At 65.9% G+C, this 13,066-nt stretch overlaps 1 protein-coding gene and 1 long non-coding RNA gene across 2 annotated transcripts; one reads left to right on the top strand and one right to left on the bottom strand.

Moving 5' to 3' along the window:
* Nucleotides 1-432: 432 nt before the first annotated feature.
* On the bottom strand, nt 433-2,176 carry LOC140621768 (uncharacterized). The gene is made up of 2 exons (XR_012021520.1): nt 1,337-2,176; nt 433-760 (listed from the first exon to the last, which is right to left on the bottom strand). It is a non-coding gene; the product is annotated as an uncharacterized lncRNA (long non-coding RNA).
* Nucleotides 2,177-3,090: 914 nt separating this feature from the next.
* Nucleotides 3,091-13,066, top strand: ICOSLG (inducible T cell costimulator ligand). Its single transcript, XM_072807153.1, has 7 exons — nt 3,091-3,355; nt 5,323-5,363; nt 6,142-6,501; nt 7,122-7,412; nt 9,568-9,736; nt 10,489-10,523; nt 11,278-13,066. The coding sequence occupies exons 1-7, from the start codon at nt 3,342-3,344 to the stop codon at nt 11,286-11,288; spliced, it is 921 nt and encodes a 306-aa protein (XP_072663254.1). The 5' UTR covers nt 3,091-3,341; the 3' UTR covers nt 11,289-13,066.

Below are 13,066 nucleotides of genomic sequence, written 5' to 3'. Positions count from 1 at the left end.
TGTCACAGGTCTAGGGGTCAGGGGCTCATTTAGCAAGATCTGTAATGAAACCAAGGCCAGGGCGCCTGGGGGCTCCAACAGTGACGCGTCTGCCTTCGGCTCAGGTCATGACCTCAGGGTCCTGGGACCAAGCCCTGCGGCGGGCTCCCTGCTCAGGGGGGAGCCTGCTTCTCCTTCTGCCCCTCCCCCGCTCACACTCTTTGTCAAATAAAGGAATGAATGAATGAATGAATAAATAAATAAAATGTTAAAGAAACTGAGGCCCCAGGAGCCCCAGAGAAGAAGGTAGGGTCGCGGTGACAGTGGCATCCAGGCACAGATAAGACCTTCCCGGTAGGCCAGGTCTGGGGCAAGCTGACCACCAGGGTGCGTGCCCGTGACAGTGCCCGTGCGGACAGGGCATGGTGACCTCTGCACAGGTGGGCTGGTCTACCCCAGGGACCCCGTGTCTGCTCTCTATCAGGCCTCGCCCTAGTGGGGACCCAGAGCTGCTCAAAACAGGTTGACACTCTCCAGCTCTCAAATGCCCAGAAATGCTCCAAGTATGTAATCCCACCCACAGACCCCAAAAGATGTCCCCGTCCTAATCCCTGGAGCCTCTGAGTGTCACCTTCTGTGGCAAAAAATGATGCAGCCCATACGGTAATGTGACATGGGGAGGTTGTCTGGGAGGACCCCGGGGCGCCCCACCTGTGATCACCAGGGTCCTTATCAGGGCAGCCAGAGGGAGGCCTGACCTCATGCGGGGCAGGTCACGGTCCTGGGGACAGAGAAGAAGCTGCAAGGCCAGGGGGCCTGGCGGCACCGGGAGCAGAAGCACCCGAAGGGCCCTCGCCTAGGGCCCAGGCCTGCAGCCTCCAGGACTTAGAACGCATTTCTGGTGCTTCACGAGCCCAGAGCCCAGCTTGGTGGCGATGTGTTATGGCTCCTCCAGAAAAGGGACACACCCCCGAGGGGAAGAGACAGGCTCCAGGGACCTGGGACCCTGGGACATCCCCCGGGCGGGGGCAGCGCAGGACGCTGAGGGCGAGGCCTGGGTCTCGAGCATCCCAGGGCATCCCCGGGCGACCTGCGACCTGCCCCGGCTGGGCCCCCGCCCCCCGGAGGAGGGGCAATACCATCCCAGCTGTGCCCAGGAGGCCCTGACATTGGTCCCTCCGACTCCCTGAGAGGCAAGGTCAGGGGCAAGGGGGAGAAAGGAGCGCTGGCCCGACTGCAGGGGCCTCCCCAGGGGAGTTGTTTCCACTTGTCTTCATATAACTTTGTGTGTGACCCACGCGCCACCGTGGGCGTGAAGGGTTTATGTGTGGGCTCACGAGAACCAGTGGCAACTCACGCTTATGGGAGAAGCTGTTGTAACTACGGTGCCCTGGGCACTGGGGGGGCAGTGCAGGCACAGGGGGGTCAAGCAACTTGCCAGGTGGCACAGCTCCTGGGAAGACAGAGCTGGGGCTTGGAGGGGGAGCCCGGACCAGGCCGAGCCCCTGGGCTGGTCTGGGGTGGGGATGCTCCTTCCCGAGGAACCCAGCACCCCTCAGCTCGCCTCCCTCCCCACTGCCCCCCTCTCCATCCTTGTCCTCCCACCCGCTGAGTGCTCCCCCCAAGGCTTGGCTCCTTGGTCCAATCAGAGGTTGGCCCGGGCTCTGCGCGCAGGGCGATCCGGGAGGGCTGCGAGGTGGAGGTGGAGGTGCCTCCGGCCACCCGTTGGATGTGCCCAGGCTAGTCCCATCCCCGCCGCGTCCTCAGCTGTCCTCACCTGCGGGATGTGCCTGGGCTAGTCCCATCCCCGCGGCTGACATTCCTCCCGCTCCCAGGGACACCCCTCCCCGCAGGTGTACCCGGTGCCCTCGGCTCACCCCGGCTTCAGACGGCCCCAGTGCTCTGGTGCTCTGGTTCTGGGAACAGGAGGGGTCCTGAGGCCCCCAGCCATTTGGTGTGGGCCCGCACCCCGCTCTCCCGCCAAACCCGCTGTCGTCTGGGCCCCCCTCCACGGCGGGTCCCAGCTCAAGGGGAGGGGCCACCCCAGCCCTAGGCTGCCCTCGGGGGTCACCCCGCCCTGCCCGGCCTCCAGCCACCTCCTCTCCCGTTTCCACCGGAGACTGCCCGTGTGGACCTGGCCTGCCGTGGGCGCGCAGTGTGGCCCGTGAAGGGGTGGGGCCGGCGGTGGCGCCGTCGGGGAGCCCTCCCGGCCAGGCCCGCGCCCTCCGCAGCAGCCCAGGCACAGACCTGGCGGGGGATGGCGCGACGTCACGCCGCACCTGCCAGCTCCGCCGGGCCGCGGGAGGGGGGGGGGGGGCGTCTGGGCCCCGGGCATCCCAGGACCAGCCCTGCGGGAGGGGCACCGTGCGCCCTTGTGGCCCCACCCACCTCACCTGTCGGGCCGTACCTGCGGGGGGCGGGGGGGGCGGTGCAAGGTGACTCAGCGGGCAGCGCGGTGGGGGAAGGGAGCGCCCGGGGCCTGAACCGGGCGGGGGGTGGGGTGGGGAGAGCTTCGCGAGCGTGGGGGGGGGGCAGACACGACCTGGTTTCCAGCGCGGGCCTCTCAGAGCCCTTCATACCCACCTGCGCCGCGGCCTGCGGCCGGGACCCCACAAGGCACACGGGGCGAGGCCGGCGCGGTGTCCCCGACGCCACGGGCCTGGGCCTGGACCTGGACAGACAGCGCGCTCGCCTGCTTCCCTCCTCCCCTCCCTCCTCCCCTCCCTCCCTCCACTCGCTCCTCCGCGGGCGCAGCTGCGTCCCCGGCCTCGGAGGGTCGCGGGGAGGCGCACGCTCGGCCCCCCCACCCCTCCCCGGGCAGGGAAGCTCGCCGGCGACGCGGGGTCCTCGGGAGCGCCCCTCCGGCCTGGCGAGCCCCCGCCCGTGCCACGCGCCCCCGCCCCGCCGCAGCCCCCGGGCCTGGAGCGCCCGCAGCCGGCAGCCTTCCGCGGGGCCCGGCCCACCCCCAGCCCGGCCGAGCTTCCGCGTGCTGAGCCCCGCCTACGGCCAAGGTCGAGGGCGGGCCCGAGGGGTGGGGTCACAGGGCGGCGGGGGCGGGGGCGGGGGCGGGGGCCCGGCCAAGGGCTGGGGCGCGGCTGCCCGAGCGCTCAAAGCCTCGGAGGCGCGCGGGCGCGGCTACAGCTGGGCTCGGGTGCTCCGTGGTCACCGCGCTCCGGGGTCCCCCGCGCTCCGAGACCCGGGGTCACCGCGCTCCGAGGACCCCCGCGCTCCGGGGAGCCCCGCGCTCCGGGCCCGGGGTCACCGCGCTCCGAGACCCGAGGTCCCCGGCGCTCCGACGGCTCCCGCCTCCGGAGGTTCCCCGCGCTCGGAGCGCTCCCGAAGCTCGAGGTCCCGCCCCCACCATGTGGCTGAGGTGGTGAGTGGCGGTTTCGGGGAGGAGGCCTGCGGGAGCAGGGTCCGGAGGTGGCCCGATGGGACAGGCGCTCCCCGGGTGACACAGCGGAATCCGTGGGACCGCCGGCCCCTGGGAGGCAGCCGTCCGGAGCCCCTACCTGCAGGGGGTGGCATCGCGGGGGGGGGGGGCGCTCATGGGAGACCTGTGGCCGCGCGTGGGTGTACTTGGAGGCAGGTCCCCGCGGAGGAAGGGCGGGAGGGCACCCTGGGCGACCAGCACAGGGGCCGGGGTGACTCTCCAAGGCCAGCTGCTGTCCACCGCTGGGTGCCGCACCCTCCCACGCACCTGGGATCCTCCGCCTTCACGGCCTACGGGGAGGGAGGGTGGAGCTGGCTCAAGCGGCCCCACTCCTGGTGCCCAGCAGCAGGTGGGGTGACTGCTCTGCCCCCAGCTTTTTGCCAGAATGCCCCCTTCAGGTCGTGTTGTGGGGTCCACAGCCTGTGCCCCCTTTGATAAGCTGGTGTGTCTGTGACACCCGGGTCCTGCCACCGGGTCTCCCCAGCTATAAATGTCGGTCCTCGGATGCCACAGCCACCCATACCCCAGAGCCTGGGGGTTGGCCTGGGGGCCGGAGGGCCCAGGAAGAGGGTGCAGGGAGCACCCCGGGAAAAGGCAAACCTGTTTCCCTGGCCAGAGCCCAGAGCCTGTGTTCATGCCCCCAGGAGCCCACAGATAACCCCAGGAGGCCCGCGACTCTCACAGGCAAATGTTCCCTGGGCCCTCAGCACAGAACGGGGTGGGGGGGTCTGATGGGCACCAGGAGGCCAATGGGGGGGGTCACCCAGGGGTTCTCACAGCTTTGTGGTTTAGAAGGCTGCTCCAGCTCTGGGTAAGGGGCTGGGGGTGGCGGCTGTCATCCCCGCAAGCCGGAGTGGTGGCCCCTACAGGCACAGAGAGAGGACAGGCGTGCCTGCAGGCTGGGACTTCTGGATGGGGGGGCGGGGGGGTTTGTGGCCCAGAGTCTGGCTTGGCAGGCCTGCAGCACATGCCTGAATGTACTGGGCACTCGGATGGCAGCCGGTGGGGGCGGGCAGGGGTTCCGGTGGATCAGAACTCGCAGGATGCTGGGAGGCCCGCAGGACCAGGCGGCCAGGCTTAGGCTGCAGGGTGTGGGTTCTCGCAGGTCAAAGTCTGCTTCAGGGAGTCTGGGAAGTCCCCAGAGGGGGTTGCTGGCCTCTGGGGCCGAGCTGCCCACCAGCTCCAGAAGAGCCACCTGACTTGGTTGCAGAATGATCCTGTTCCTTCAGAGGGCTGTCCGGCAGCCCAGCTGGCCCTGCCACTGGGCACGTTAGATCCTCTGTCTCCCAAAGCTTTTTTTTTTTTTTTTTTTTTTTTAAGATTTATTTGTTTATTTCAGAGAGAGAGAGAGCACGAGTGGGAGGGGCAGAGGCAGAGGGAGAAACCTTGGCAGACTCTCCCCTGAGCGTGGACCCAGACCTGGGGCTCCATCCCACGACACGAGATCATGGCCTGAGCCAAGACCAAGAGTCGGACGCTTAAGCCACTGAGCCCCCCTGGCCCCCTCCGTCTCCCATCTCCCAAAACTTAAATGTAGCTCTGACCACAGCTACCTTGAAAAGTGTATTTTTCTGGTTTCACACAAGTGCTTGGAGTCCATCCCGAACAAAGGCCAGGCCAGCACGGGGTTGAAGGCCGTGGACTTGGGGGCGCCTCTCAGCACCCTTCGGGATCACACGTGTCAGCCTTGTGTTTCTGGGGCCTCGCTGGGGCTGCGGGGGGTGGGGGTGCTGACCCTCCCCTCGCCGAGTCCCTGCGTGGCCCGGGAACCCTCCCAACCACGACAGGTGGAGGCGGTGGGTGTATTCACATTCCTCTGTGGACACAACCGCTCCTGCCCATGAGGAGAGGCCTGTGGCCTTGTTTGGAAGAAGCAGGACTCACCTGCCTTTCTGGTTGTTTCTTTCCAGTCCCGGAGTGCTCCTGCTGCTGCTCGGCACCCTGCAAGCCAGTAAGTTCAGGGGTGGGGGCTCCGGCGGGCTGAGCGCTGAGGCTGCGCATGCGGGCGTCAGCAGGGTCCCCACCACCGCCCTTCCTGCTCTTCCGGGGGGGCCCCTTGGAGGAAGGGGAGCCAGGGCTCCCCGTTTCTCCCGACACCTTGGCTGCAGTCAGCCCTGGGCACCTCCAAAGCCGCCACCTGCAGAAGAGCAGGGATTGGGCAGCGCAGCCGAGCGGGAGGCCCCGCCAAGCCTTCCAGCCCCGAGGCCGAGGGCAGCGCACGCAGTCCGTGGCCGTGGCAGTACAACCGCTCTGGACACAGCCGCTCAGCCTTCCTGACGTCGTGCGGGCAGCATTCTCATGCCGTGGCTGAGAAACTGTTTTCTTTTAAACATTTTCTTTTAAACATTCAAGTTTCCCCCCCCCAAAAAAAAAGAAAGAAAAAAACCCAGTTTTTATTTTGAATTAATTGTAAATACCCAAAAAAGTAGCTGAAACAGGGCCGAGCAATCCTGGGTGCCCACCTGTTCCCCCACTTCTCCCGAAGCTCGCCTCTCGTATAGGGATCGAAGTCCACGTTGGGCGATACGGGGCTCACCAACAACGTCTGCATCCTAGACACGCTATTGCGTTCCTGCGCCTCTGATTACAATTCATTTCGTTTCTGCTGAAATGAGTCAGAAGTGGCATTTGAGTCTTGCCACCCAAAGGGCGTCCCTCCCCGCGGTAGGGCAACTTTGCAGGCTGGGAATCAACTGCAAAAAATCCATCTTGTGCTTTTCGAATCACAGCAGACACTCAAGAGCAAGAAGTCAAGGCGCTCGTGGGCAGCAGCGTCGAGCTCCGCTGCGTTTTCCCCGAAAGACACACGTTCGACTTAGATGACCTTTATGTGTATTGGCAAATCAGCGTCGTGGGCCAGCCCAAGACCGTCACTTACTACCTGTCCGGGAACAGCTCCACCGGCCAGGAGGACGACCGCTACAGGGACAGGGCCCGGCTGTCGCCCGAGAGCATGCAGCGGGGCGACTTCTCTCTGCACCTGTACAACATCACCCCCTACGACGAACAGAAGTTCAACTGCCTGGTGTTTAGGAAGTCCTTGGAGTTAAAAAAGATTTTGGATGTGGAGGTGACGCTGCACGTCGCAGGTAAGAGCACGGCCGCGGACGGGACCCTCCCGACCCCAACCCTGCAGCCCAGACCTAGGATTAACAAGGCCCGTTTCCGCGCTCCTTCCCCGGTTTCTTCCCCAAAGAACCTCCTGATCTCAACGGGGTGTGAGGCGCAGCTGGCTCGAGACTCGTCCAACTCGTAGGAAGGTTTCTATAGCCTGAGTTGACCTGGTCTCACAGGAGACCTGCTCGTCTTGCTGTGTTTGCCTTAAATTCCCCAAATCAACTCCAACTGCATGTTCTAAATGAAATCAGGAGAAAGTGCTGTAAAGCACCAAGTGAGATCAGAATTTAGGAGGAGGAGGATTTCAGGCGACCAAGGACCTCAGTGCAGCGGAGACGCGGGCTGCGAGCTTTCCATGTCACCAGGCTCGCACAGGCCCGCCTGCTTGGGTCGCGGGGTGGGTGCCAGGCTCAGCAGCCCTGCTCCGGGGGGCGGTGGGGGATGCCCCCGGCCACAGCCCTGGTCCCGCCTCGCCACCGGGGTCAGCGGCCTGATGGGGCCTCCTCCCCTCTCACGGGGCCCCTGACGCGTGTGCCCGTCGTTTCTGACCTTCCGGAACCAGTGGCCTCACCACCATCTCCCCTCCCCGCAGCGAACTACAGCATGCCCGTGGTCAGCGCCCCAAGCGACCCGTCCAAGGACCGGGAGCTCACCTTCACCTGCACGTCTGTGAACGGCTATCCGCGGCCCAACGTGTACTGGATCAACAAGACGGACAACAGCGTGCTGGACGGGGGCCTGCAGAACCACACAGTCTCGGTGAACGCCCAGGGCTTGTACGACGTGGTCAGCGTCCTGCGGGTCCCCTGGGCCCCCAGCATCAACGTCGGCTGCTGCATAGAGAATGTACTGTTGCACCAAAACCTGACCAACAGACCGGCAGGTACGGTGCCCCCGGGGTCTGCACGCGGAGGCCGCCCCAAGGCCGTGGGCCTGTGGTGACTCGGGCGACTCTCTGAGGCCGAGGCCCCTGCAGGGTGACTTGGCAGTGGCTTCCGAAAAGCTGGCTGGAAGGCGAGGGGGTGACAGGCAGCCCTTGGAGACGCAGTGCACCAGGGCTGCTGAGGGCAGGCACGGGGCTGGGCGCTCAGCGCATGCTGCTTGCGTTTGAGTTTCACTCTCAGCCTCCGCGTTGTGGACCCGTTTTGCAGACGAGGCACTGAGGCCTGGAAGGCTGTGTAGGAGCGGGCAGTGGGGGCCTCGGGGGGTGAGGGTCCCGCCTGCACAGTCCTTGAGCTTGTGCCCGTCACAGGGCCAGAGCCCCCACGCGAGGGAGGGTTCCAACGGCTGGCACCGGGGTGGCTGCTGGTCGGGGCTTCCCTGCGGGAGGGCAGCCGGCAGGCGACTCCTTCACAGGGGCCACGGGCTCTCAGTCTGCGTGTCCTCGTCACTAGGGACATCTTCCTGGAGCGGGGGGCGGCCCCTGTCACTAGCATTGAGACGACAGTTCCCAGGGGGTGCAGGGGGAGAGAGCTCCAGGGTGGGGTCGGTGGCGCCTGCCTGCTGCAGGAAAGCCGTGCTGCCCGCAGGACCCGCGGCCCTACCCCGTCCCCCATAACCCGCGGGGCCCCGAGCACAGCAGACAAATGCAGGCACCTCGTTCTGGAATCATGAGAATTCACGCTGGCAGCCGCAGAGCTCATCACCAAACATGAGCCCTGTGGGTGTGGGCCCATGAGCCGTGTGGGTCGCATGCCCTGAGGCTGGCCTGGACCCCCAGGAACTCCTGCAGGGCCCCCATCTGCCTTCCTGAAATCCGGGCACGGCCTTGTGACTCAGGGGTCACGGTGTCTGAGCCCAAACAGACCAGGACCAGGGCTGTACCAAGAAGCCCGCCTCTGAGCCCGGCCTCTCGGCCTGTGTCCCCCCGGCAGGCAGCCCAGGCAGCAGGGGAACCAGGAGGTTCTCTGAGGGCACTGGTGTCAGCCCACACCCCGCGGATTAGCATCTATGGGCCGTCGGGCACCAGGACACGTTTAAACGCTTCCGGATGATTCTAACGTGCGTTCCAGGCCGAGCCGCGGAGGGATTTCTCCAGGTTGGGAGAAACACGGGGCGTTGGTAACGAGCTTCCGTTGCTTGTCTGCCCCTGGGCACCGCCTTCCGGGGGCTAAGCCACGGCTCGGGGGACAGGAGGGCTTAGCACCCACCCACCCCCGTGCACGGCCGCTGCGATGCAAAATGGTGCAGCCGCCGTGGGGGACAGTCGGGCCGTTCCTCGCAAGGTTTCCGCGTGCCCAGAAATGCCACGCTCAGGTGTTGGCTCCGCGGGACTGGAAACGAGCCTCATGGCCTCGTCCGTGAACAGGCACAGCGGCCTCGTTCACGCGAACCAAGTGGCGAATGGATTACCACGTCCATCCACGCGGGGGGATGTTAGCCACGGAAGGGGACGAAGCACTGCCACGTGGGTGGGCCGTGAGGACATCCTGGGCAGTGGGAGCCGCGCTGCGATCCCGTGTCCACGCGGCGTCCAGGGGAGGCAGATCCACAGACAGGCAGGGGGCCCGGAGGGCAGGGACTGTCCACGGGGACAGGGCGCCCCTGTGGAGCCCAGAATAGGCTCTGGGACCAGACAGTGACGATGGCCGTGCCACCCTGTGGACGTTCAAAATGCTGCTGAATTGGTCACTTGGAAATGGCAACGCGGACGTTACGTGGACGTTATTTGAATTTCACCTTGGTTTTCTTTTTTTTTTTTTTTTAAGCCAGCAATAAAGCAAAAAACACAAAAAAATCACATTAAATCATATTTTAAAATGTATAAAAGCCAGGAGGCCTCTGTGCTTCCCGCCATGCCCTGCCCAGGTGCGGGCGCCGCAGAGGTGGGGCCGAGGGCGGCTCAGGGGCGCGGGCGCTGTGTGTGCAGGACTGAGGCCTGCCTGGAGGAGGTGAAGGCTCACCTGAGGGACAGGACCCCTTCCTCCAGCAGCCTCCGGGTTTAACCTCACAAAGCAGTGCCGGGAAGTTCTGTGGTGGAGGCCCCTCCTTTCCTCTGCACCCCGTTAAGTCTTTGGTTGCTTTCTGCTTTCTCGTAGAACCGATCCCTGGAACCGAGCCCGGCAACACAGGGAGCCACAGGGACGTCCACAGGAGGGATCACGGGGCGGTGCTGAGCGCCGTGGCCGTGCTGCTCGTGCTCGCGCTCGTGCTCGGGGCCGTGGGCTGTGTGTGCAGGAGCAGGTGCCCCCGCACGGACCCGTGCAGGTAGGGGGCCAGGCGCCGGTCGCCGCGGCGCTCCATTTCCGTGGTTGGCGGGAGCGGTTTGCCCTTTTCGGGACGTTGAAAAGCTCTGCGAGCTGTGGCTTTCCCCGCGAGGTGCGGCTTTAGTCGCGCCAGTGTCCTCCGTGAGGGCTCGCGGCTCCTCCAGCTTCTCGGCTGCGGGGCCAGGCCACAGTCCGGCTCTAGGGAAGCCGAGCTGCCTTGGGCCCCCAGCGGCCAAGCTCAAGGGCAGATCTAGACAGTCTGGGTGCCCCCGACCCTCTAAAATCCAAGCGGCGGAGCTCAGAGGAGCCCAGGATCCGAGCAGGGTCACACGCCCGGGGTCACCAAGGCAGGCCCTGGGGCCCCAGGCTGGTCTGCTGGGGGAGGCTGGCCGGCATCCCTTGAGGGAACTGGCGAAGTCGGGGACCTTCCTGGCCTTTTGGGAGGCTGGGGGCCAGGGCGTGCTGGTCAAGGGACTGGCCGTTAGCTCCCGGCCGGAGGCCCCCCACGCAGGATCCCTGCAGCTCATCCCCGGAACACTCCCGGCCCGCTGCCCCGCTGCCCAACCCGCCAGCCCCGGGAGGCGCCAGGGCCCACCTCCGACGGCGCAGCTCCCTGAGCGCGGGCGGCCCGCCGGGCCCTCCTGTGGGGTCGTGGGGTCCGTGCTGCCCCAGCTCCCGGAGCCCCGGGGCGTTGGAGCAGCGCCTCCCCTCCCTCTGCCGCCCACCCTGAGCGTGTCTGCTTCATCCCTGCAGGTGGCGGGCTGCCAGGCCGGAGCAGGCCCTCTTCGGTGAGTCGCGGGGAGCGGGGCACAGGGCGCTGGCTTCCGGGTGGCTGCCGTGGGCCCGCGCTAACTTGACGGACGGGGGATGGGTGTTTCTGTTTTCGGAGACACAGTGGAGCCCTAGGGAAGGTGCTTCCCGGTTGTCCCCTTGGGATGTAATCCGATGCTTATGTACACTTGCTGACGTCCGGTCACAGAACATTCCAGGCACACAGGGCAGCAGAGAGCCTGGGATGACGCACCCCAGGCACGTCCCCCAAACTGCACTCTGTCTCCCCAAGTCCCCCCCCCGGCCCCCTCCCCACGGGGGGCTCAAGTGGGTGCAGACCTTGCACCCTTTGTCAGAGGACAGTTACCCAGTGTCCCCTGGTAAGGGCAGGCACCCCACTGTCCCGGGGGCAAAGGTCGATGTGATTCCCACCCGTTTGGGGGATGCAGCCACACACGGAGCCTCCATTCCCCACATGGCAGGTGCCTCGGGCGGCAGGGGGCAAAGGGCCCGTCGTCGGCCACCTGCACCTGACACCAGAGGGGGTGGCCGCTCCACTAGCCCATCTGCCCACCCACGCAGCGGGCGTCCCGAGGAGGCTGGGCTGCAGCGCCCACCACAAGGGCCCCACTGTTTCCCGGGGCAAGCTGGGTCCCGGCGGCTGGCTTTGATCCCGCCATCCTAAGTCCCGAGACAAGCAACCCGTCTGCCTCCCGAACGGAAGGAAGCAGGCACTGTGTTCCGTGACACCCACTTCTCTTTTTTTCCAAGACTGCGTTTGAAGAGAACTCGCCGCCTGGGATGCGGACAGGGCTTCTGCGAGATGCCACCAGGAGGGACAGCGGACGGCAGCTTGAGAATTGACCCGGGCAGGCCTGGTGGCCAAGGGGGACCGGCTGCTCCCGTTGGCGCCGTTAAGAAGGGGGCTTCGTGGCCGCGGGACCTCTCCGACCTGGAAGGGACGCGCAGGATCGTGCTGGATGCCAGGGCGAGTGTCCCGGCTGCTGCCCCCATCCTGGGATGAGGACCTTCCGACAGGCTCGGCGGCTCCAGAACACGCAGCCCCCACGGGAGCGGGCTCCCCACCCCGGCGCTTCGTGGTGGCTCCTGACTCCACGGCCTCCTCGATGTCGGAAACCCCCGGGGGCTCCGGGGACGGGGTTTTCTGAGACCAGAGGAGGGCGTCTCATTTTGGGAAGAAGAGAGCGGGTGCCTGGTCTCTTCCTCGCCTTCCCTGCTGGGTGAAGGTCACCCAGGGGTGTCTGTGGGACACGTAGATGCGGGGGCCCCACCCTGCCTGCACCCCAGGATGCAGGACCTGTGTGTCTGCGCGCGTGTGTGTCCAGGACGCAGGACGCAGTCAACGCTGCCAAGCCCCTCCCCGAAGGACGCCTGGGAGCCTGGGAGCCTCTGACATCTTCACTGGGAAGAGAACCCGACCTTGCTCTGGTCAGAAGCTGGGTTTCCCTCCCTAAAGACACACGGGGCTTTCTCGCGAAGGCAGTCTGCTGCGGCGGCCACCCTGGCAGGAGCAGCGGCCTCCGGGGGACACCCGGGGACAAAGCAGAAAGTCAGAAACTCGCTCAGGTGGGATGGGGAACGCGGGATTCACCAGGTGGCCGGCGAGGGCCCTCGGGGCACCACGTCACGTGCGGCGGGGCCTTGTCCTGGCAGAGGGGCAGCTACTCAGCATGTGGCGCTAACTCCGTGCCACCCTCTGCACCCGTCACCATCGGGGCCCCAGAACCTGCACGGTCACCACGAAGCCTCCGACGTCAACTCCAGGCTCCTCGGAGCGCCCTGGGCCTGGCAGGCGGATAGGCGGTGGGCAGCACCCAAGGCCATGGCCCTGATGGTTCCCCCGAATGAATGTAGCAGCTAATGTCTCCAGAAGGTTCTGCAAAGGAGGCTGGCGGGTAACGCGGGCGTGCACAGCCCCTGGGAAATGCAGCCTGTCGCCCTGCCTGCGGTCACTCGGCACGGATGGGCGGGCATAAGAGGCCTGCACGCCCCAGACCGCGACAATCCCCGGCACCGGGCTCGGTGGTGAAGCTGAGCCCAAGCCTTGTTACAAAAAAGGATCCATTGTGTATTTTTGTACCCAGAACACCTCGCCCGGCTCTGGCACGAGAGTGGTGAGGACGGCACCCGGACTTCACGTGAAGCATTAGAAGGGCGCGTCCCTGCAGAGGGACGGGGAGGCCACGGCTTCGGAGCAGGCAGCAGGTGGCCGCTGGGCTGCAGGAGGGGGCGCGGGCCCGTCTGCGGCCTCGGGCTTGGGGTCCCGACCAGCCTGTGGCCCTCCCGTCCGCGGCAGACCTCGCTGGGCGCCCTCCTAGGGTCTGGCTCGGGGTCTCCCCGTGAGTGGACCCCGCCCTGGAGGACGCTCCCAGCCGCTCTCCCACTGCTGCCCGGACCCTTGGGTGTGGGAAGACGCACGGTGGCCCCGCACCCTCTGGCCTGACGTCACTGCGTTTGTGCTGTGCTCTGCACAGGCCGGAGGCCCCTGTTTCCATGTGTTTCTGGAAACCTGATTTACAAGAATACAAGGTGGAAGTGG

Source organism: Canis lupus, chromosome 30, assembly GCF_048164855.1.
Source record: "Canis lupus baileyi chromosome 30, mCanLup2.hap1, whole genome shotgun sequence".
NCBI classification, from domain to species: Eukaryota; Metazoa; Chordata; class Mammalia; order Carnivora; family Canidae; genus Canis; species Canis lupus.
The sequence above is the reverse complement of the archived record's forward strand: the minus strand, read 5'-3'. Positions and strand labels throughout refer to the sequence as shown.